The following is a 7,633-nucleotide window of genomic DNA, read 5'->3' as shown; positions in this document are numbered from 1 at the left end:
GTCGCTTTATGGCAATGTTGACACGTAACAAAGGCCTGCGTTGAGTTGGTCCGTTTTGGTGCCCACCCTTTAATCGCTCTCTGATTGGCTTACAGATTTAACGTAGGGCAGAGGTCCTTTTATGATTAGGTAAAACCAAAATCAATCAAATGTTCAGTGCAGATGGAACACACCCTTTTTGACAAGACCATTCATTGTTGTCGTACAATCATCTTCTTTATATCTAATTTGATAAGTCGCTTTTAGGAGACAATGTATCCGTTAATGTTCACACTTACAGCCTATTTACTATGCATTCCAGCTACATTTGGAAAAACTGTGTCAGGAGTTTTCAAGAGCGATGCAGCCAGAGAGCAGAATGGACAGTACATCACACAATTCATGTACAACGGTAGGTGTAGCAGTCTGAAGCTAGCGACAAATTCTGGAGGGAGGCTTGTGTGGATGGATACACATGCACCAAGATGACGATGCGTTTTATATAGACTATAGTTGCAATGCTAATGTACATACGGAAGCAGCAGATCATGTGCTCTTAGTCTGGAAAGTGTTAATCTCTTGCATGGTGTTATGCATCATTGTCTCAAAGTATTTTTCTGTGTGCATCGCAATCTTAAATGGGAAATCGTGGGAAGATGTTTGTTGAGTTGGGTTCAAAGATCAAATCACATAGGTCTATGCAGTGTCTTAATAATAGGTTGGTTCAGTCTTACATTATTCCAGACCCATGAGCATCGGCAATGTTGTACCCGGGAACAGAATGACATGTTTCCAAATGTGATGGCCAGGCAGTACATTAGAATCAATAGATCTCATTCCTTTATCACAGACGTCTGCATATTCTGTAGGTTCGAATGAAACCCAATCCTCTGAAAGGTGGATTTAGTGTCCTGTCAGATCTCTTCCCTCATTCCCTCTTTCTCTCTCTCCTCCCCTCTACTTCCACTACCTCTTCTTCTCTCACACCCTCTCTTGTCTCTCCCTCCCTCTGTCTGTCTCTTCCCCAGTGGGTAGGGGTCTGGTGGTGTGCAGGCTGGCAAATGCTCCCCTGGCCACGGAGAAGGAGTCCAGACTGCTATTCTTCCCGGAGATGGAGGACGGCTTCGACATCGACAACCTCAGCTGCCACGAGCGCCTCTCCAAGGCACAGCTCTCCAGTGAGTGTGTCTCTGTGACTGTCACGTGTATTGTTGTTTGCATTCATGTCCCGCTGGCTCGTAGTAAACATGCATTCATAAACGAGGCATTTGGTTAAGTGGCATAAATACCATCATTTACAGGACATATTCTGAATGTACTTGCAGTATGTTGCATCTGCATATGTAACTAACTGGTTATCAAACCTTTGGTTGTTTGCATGACTTAAGGCCACATTAGCCCTCTGAGCGAAAGCCTAGGCCTTGTCTCCCTCCTAACGTTGTTTCCCTCTCTCTGCTCAGTCCGTCTGAGTGAGGAGGAGCACAACCAGAGCATCCCCCACCTTCACTCCCCCACGGCCTGGATGGCGCTGTATGCAGACCGCTACACCTGTGGGGAGGGGGGCATCATCCCTGCCCACGGGGACCTGACCTTCACCATCCTGCTGTTCAACCCTGACTCGGCAGGCAACCCCCTGGAACACTTCAGCGCTGAGGAGGCAGGTCAGTACATGCACATACTTTAATATATGCATTTGGTGCACTGTAAATCGCTTTGGATGAAAGCGTCTGCTAAGTGTTTGCTAGTCATAACACATCATTTTATACTTCTGAATTTAAGAGGGCTCCAGACAGGACTGCACTGAATGCTTGACTGATTGTGTCCTCCCCACCCCTGGCACCCTGACCCACCCTCCTTCCTACCCCTGCCCCCCTCCTTCCTACCCCTGCCCCCTCTCCCTCCTACCCCTGCCCCCTCTCCCTCCTACCCCTGCCCCCTCCTTCCTACCCCTGGCACCCTGACCCACCCTCCTTCCTACCCCTGCCCCCTCTCCCTCCTACCCCTGCCCCCTCTCCCTCCTACACCTGCCCCCTCCTTCCTACCCCTGGCACCCTGACCCACCCTCCTTCCTACCCCTGCCCCCTCTCCCTCCTACCCCTGCCCCCTCCTTCCTACCCCTGCCCCCTTGACCCACCCTCCTTTCCCCCTTCCCCACCCCTGCCCCCTAACCTACCCTCATACCTACCCCTGCTCCACCCTCCTCCCTACCCCGCCCTCCTCCCTACCCCTGCCCCACCCTCCTTCCTACCCCTGCCCCCTGACCCACCCTCCTTCCTACCCCTGCCACCCTTACCTACCCTCCTACCTACCCCTGCCACCCTGACCCACCCTACTCCCTTCCCCCTGACCCACCCTCCTTCCTACCCCTGCCCCCCTACCTCACCCTCCTACCTACCCCTGCTCCTACCAGGCCTGCATAGTTTCTACTGTCTGCTGATCCTGGCCTACTTTGTGGCATCCTGTATCTACATTCAGCCTCTGTGGATGGCCCTGAGAAAGGGTGGGCCCATGCAAACGGTGCTGAAGGTGCTCTCCACAGCCTTGGCCCTACAGGGGATCTCTGCCCTCTTCAACTACATCCACCTGGCCAGGTGAGTGAGACTCTGTCTCAGTCATTGGTACAGTCACCTTTCAGCAGCCCTGCTCAGGTTTATATCAGTTACTGTATTACAGGATTATCCTGTATTGCAGAATATTTGGATGAGTGAATATCAGTCTTGCTGTGTAAAAACACACACCTGTCTCTCGTTCCACAGGTATGCCAGGGATGGAGTGGGCATTCCTATCATGGGCAGCTTGGCTGAGTGTGAGTGTTGTATTCTCACTCTGTCGCTCTTGCTTCTTTCTTCGTACTGTCGTTCATTCTTCCTTTGTGACAGTGCTGACTGTTGCCTGTTGTTGTTCTCCCATGCTGCAGTCTGTGACATGGTATCCCAGGTGTCCATGCTGTACATGCTGCTGAGTCTGTGTGTGGGCTGGACCCTGAGCAAGAACAGGAAGCCCCAGAGCAGACCTCTCCAGTGGGACTCCTCTCCCGCCTCCAAAGCCCTCGCTATGGGAGGGGTCGCCACACAGGTCAGAGCCTCATCAGCCTATCCATGACCTTTAATCTCTAAACCCAAAATACTAAGTCCTGACTTCCATCTCACTGGATACAGTAGCCCCTACTACTTGTACTAACCTCTACCTTGCTCACACCATCCCCTATCCTGACCAATACTGTAACCCCCTATTAACTCTCAATTTCCCTTTTGGGATCAGTCAATAAAAACACATTCAATACCAATGGCCTAAATACCTTTCCACTGACTCCCTGTCTGTGTCGCTGCCGGGCCACTAGGGGGCGCTACTGCTCTGGGAGCAGTATGAGGAGACGGAGCACCACAGCTACCATGCCCAGCGCAGCATAGCGGGTCTGTTACTCATATCTCTACGTATCATCCTGGCCTTGTTGCTAGCCTCTGTGCTCTATACCATCATCAGCACAGAGAGGAGCGCCCTCAAGAGAGACTTCTATCTCAGCTTCGCCAAGGTAGGCGTAGAAATACAACACAGAATAGCTGGTAACCCTTTCCATGCGTTTATAGTGCCATCTACAGTGCATTATACGATTGGTTATTCCAGTCTCACTAGTTTGTTTCTCAGGGTTGTTTTATCTGGTTCCTGTGCCACCCTGTGCTGGTCCTACTCTCTGTGGTCTTCAACGAGCATCAGAGAGAAAAGGTGAGAGGACGACAGTCTATAGATATAGATAGATATATATATATTGTACTGACTCATTCGGAAGGTTTTTGGTGCTGATGTTTGTGTGTCTGTTTGTAGGTTGTGACAATCGGTGTGATTCTATGCCAGGCTATCTCGGTGGTGATCCTCTACCAGCTTTTCCTGTCTCGTAGCTTATACTGGGAAGTATCTTCTCTCTCCTCTGTCTCACTACCCCTCACCATGTCCAGAGGGGGCCGGGGACGCTACTGACCCCGCGTGCAGGGGGAACACTTTCACTGTGACACATGCCGAGGGCGAAGGGATACACTGTGACACCTGCAGTTTAAAGGGACAATACTTCCACTCCTCTCCACCCACTCACGGCGAAGGTGCCCCCACAGATGGGTGAGGAAAGAGGAGGGTGGGATGAAGAGTAGGAGTTCACCCACAAATATAGAAGAGAAGAGGAATGATGGCCTGCTCATGTAGCTGGATAGCACACCTATTTAATAGCCTCCCAAACAGGATGAGAGTGAGACCTGGGTTTAAGCGCACATAATGTATGTATGTAAATTAGACTAATTTGTTAGTATACAACAGATGTGGATACAGGTAACTGCCAAAATAATGGAAACGCGAGTAAAAGAGGGATCCAAAGTATATTAAAAGCAGATGCTTCCACACAGGTGTGGTTCCTGGGTTAAGCAATTCACATCCCATCATGCTTTGCTTAGGGTCATGTATAAAAATGCTGTCTGCCATGGCTGTGGCCCTACAGGATTACAATGCCCCCATTCACAGGGCACGGGTGGTCACTGAATGGTTTGATGAGCATGAAAATGATGTAAACCATATGGCCGTCTCAGTCACCAGATCAACTGGGGATGGTGTTTTCCACCACCATCAACAAAACATCAAATTATGGAATTTCTCGTGGAAGAATGATGTCGCATCCCTCCAATAGAGTTCCAGAATCTATGCCAAGGTGCATTGAAGCTGTTCTGGCTCGTGGCACAACTCCCTATTAAGACTCTTTATGTTGGTGTTTTCTTTATTTTGGCAGTTACCTGTATGTTAGTCTTATTTACAATTGTAGTATGTATGTGTGAAGTTGTGGCTCACTGTTTTATTTTGAATGTCAAACTTGGGCTGGATTTGATGTCTCTCTTTCATTTTCTGACGGAGTATAAGACTCCCAAAATAGGTTTATAATAGATTACAACGAAAGGTTACTGATTGTCAAATTCCCTGTTAAGTCTTATTCATTGCCGATAAAGATATCCAGGCACGGACTGAAATACATTTGTTTACCGTTGATCCATAGAGATATGGATCCATGTTCAGTGTGGTAAATCTCAAACCAAAAATATAGTCTGATCTTAACTCTGACAGAAATAGAAAGTTGGGTCTTTTTTTTTTAAACAGAGTTGCTTCACACTGTTTTACTGCCGTTTCATTCTATTGTCAATTGATGGTTCTTTCTGCGAGGTTCAGGTTTAGGGTGTGCTGAAGCTATTACAGAAATCACATGGAACTCATGGAATCCTTGTGTCATCCCCAGCACTCCAACACTGCAGCTAGTTGCATGTGTGAGAATCGTATTACTATTATTATTTGTGTACTTATTGAATTATACTTGAATATGAACGCTTGTATTGTTTTGTCTGACATTGGAGATAGACATGTGCAATGTTTAAATGTAGCTTTATTTTCTTTCTCAATCGTCGCAAGTGCCTGAGAAGACAATCACTTTGCTAGTAGAGAAGGTACCTGTGTTTGTCTATGAAAAGATGGGTTTCACATTGACATACATGTCCAGTCTGATAGTTAAGTTATGCAGAGATATTGGGGGGGAAATGGTCAACAGAGCAGTGACTGTGTAATGTTCCTATTAAGCATGTTTATAAGGCTGTTTTAAATTCATTACTGTATACTTTTGTAAAATAAGTCTTTATTAGATGCTGATGCAAATACAAGAAAATGTCTGCAGGGGGCAGCAGTTCTCTTGATCTGTTACAGTAGCTTATGTTGACCAGCGTTTCTCAACCCTGGTCCTCCAGTATCCCCAATGGTGAACATTTGTATTGTAACCCTGGACAAGCACACCTGATTCAACTTGTCAACTAATCATCAAGCCCTCAATGAGTTGTGTTTGTCAAGGGCTACAACGAAACAGTCTATTTTTGAGCAAAGACACTGCTGTAGACTACTCTCAACCAATGCACACACAAACCATAGAAGTTACCAGTGTCTTTGCTCAAACTGCCTGCATTCTCATTCAACAATTATGATAATGCATGATAATTCAAACATGGAAGGAGAAACCACAAAATGTCACGGTTGCTAGGAAATGCCACCACGACACTCCACATTGAGTACATCAACAGTTTCCCTGCTCTCCACTTCCTCAAACGGATCCGAGAGGCTAATATCAAACACTAACATCAGAGCTATGCCAAGTCAGTCTCACTTTATTTGGGTAGTTGCTTGCAGATAGATAATCATCTTTGGTTGGTCATTGTTTTTGGTCCATCTGCTATGGATTCCAGTATGTGACACTAAATAGGCCAAAATAAATCGTAGCCTACACAACACAGTCAAAGTTGTGGAAACATGTCGTGGAATGTGGTTAAACTAACCCCAGACTTCTAAACAGTAAACAGTCAAAAGGGGAAGAGTCATGTTACTGATGTTTCTCCACTACCTGCCTGTTGGCCTGTTTTCTTCTTTGGTGGTTTCAGAGTCACTGTTAGTTAGCTGGTTATAATCCTTGTTTTCTGGATGCTCTTCTTTCACTCATTTTACCTTCATGTTGCAAAAGATCAAGAACACACCATAAACTGATGGCTGTGTTTACACAGGCAGCCCAATTCTGATCTTTCCCCCCCCCACTAATGTCTTTTGACCAATCAGATCAGCTATGAAAAAGATCTGATGTGATTGGTCAAAAGACCAATTAGTGGGGGGGGAAAAGATCAGAATTGGGCTGCCTGTGTAAACGCAGCCTATATGGCATTGAACCCTAGATGAATTAAAACTATTTGAGAGTGGTGGGCTATTAGTGACAATGAGGACTAGGCCAGCAGCAAAGTAGTGCTCCTTCCCACACCAATCCCATACTGCTGTTTAACCAGGTGCTCCTGTGCTGGTTTACACACATCAGTGGCTCCCTACAGACCAGACCATGGCGTCCATCTTGGGTCTTTTCAGGACACCGGTTACCCACTGGGCTATTTCTGACCTCAGGGACACTGTGGGCTGAGGGGGATGAATACACACAGGACTTATTTTCCTGCAATACCACCACTAACTAACACCCTTTCTTGTATTATGCAAATAGTCTGACAACAGGAACGTGCTTGGGCTAATACTGTAACATTCATTTGCACCTTTTTTGACTCTACCACAGAAAGTAGTACCAATTCAGGCAGTACTATTCCATTTAGATAAGGGGGTTTCTATGTATTCTATATCTAGGTCAGGTAGAGAGTAGCGTAGCTGGCAGCCTGAAACCACAGCCAAAGATGGACAGTTTCTGTTAGATGTATTTAAAATACTTATTTGAATTCTGAGTATTTTGTCATTTGACTTACACTTGGCTGAACTACAATCCAATGTATTTTGTATTTTCAAAATACTGTAATTTGGATTGTCAAAATACAAAATACTTTTCTATAGCATTTTTTGATAGCGGTTCACATTTTGTGGCCCTTCCTTCACCCTGCATTGGTATCAGAAGTCTGATAGCACTATGGTGTGATAAAATTGCTAAATTAATGAATATGTGTTTGTCATCGGCAAGGACTTGGGAGTTTTATTTGGGATTAAAAGAAAGGGAATAGAGCTAAGCACAGGCATAGTCCTAAAGGAAAACCCGGATGTCTGCTTTCCAACAGACACAGACAAATCCACCTTTCAGCAGGACAATAGCCTAAAACGCAAGGCCAAA

At 46.2% G+C, this 7,633-nt stretch overlaps 1 protein-coding gene across 1 annotated transcript; it reads left to right on the top strand.

Moving 5' to 3' along the window:
- The first annotated feature begins 152 nt into the window (after window positions 1-152).
- LOC112266362 (integral membrane protein GPR180) lies at window positions 153-6,595 on the top strand. Its single transcript, XM_024443756.2, has 9 exons — window positions 153-391; window positions 1,008-1,157; window positions 1,440-1,640; window positions 2,390-2,570; window positions 2,736-2,785; window positions 2,897-3,054; window positions 3,320-3,511; window positions 3,625-3,702; window positions 3,802-6,595. Exons 1-9 carry the CDS (start codon window positions 253-255, stop codon window positions 3,952-3,954), a joined length of 1,302 nt encoding a protein of 433 aa, XP_024299524.2. The 5' UTR covers window positions 153-252; the 3' UTR covers window positions 3,955-6,595.
- The last annotated feature ends 1,038 nt before the right edge of the window (window positions 6,596-7,633 follow it).

The sequence above is a fragment of the Oncorhynchus tshawytscha genome, linkage group LG14, assembly GCF_018296145.1.
Source record: "Oncorhynchus tshawytscha isolate Ot180627B linkage group LG14, Otsh_v2.0, whole genome shotgun sequence".
In the NCBI taxonomy this organism is placed as follows: domain Eukaryota; kingdom Metazoa; phylum Chordata; class Actinopteri; order Salmoniformes; family Salmonidae; genus Oncorhynchus; species Oncorhynchus tshawytscha.
This window is presented reverse-complemented; position numbering and strand designations above follow the sequence as displayed.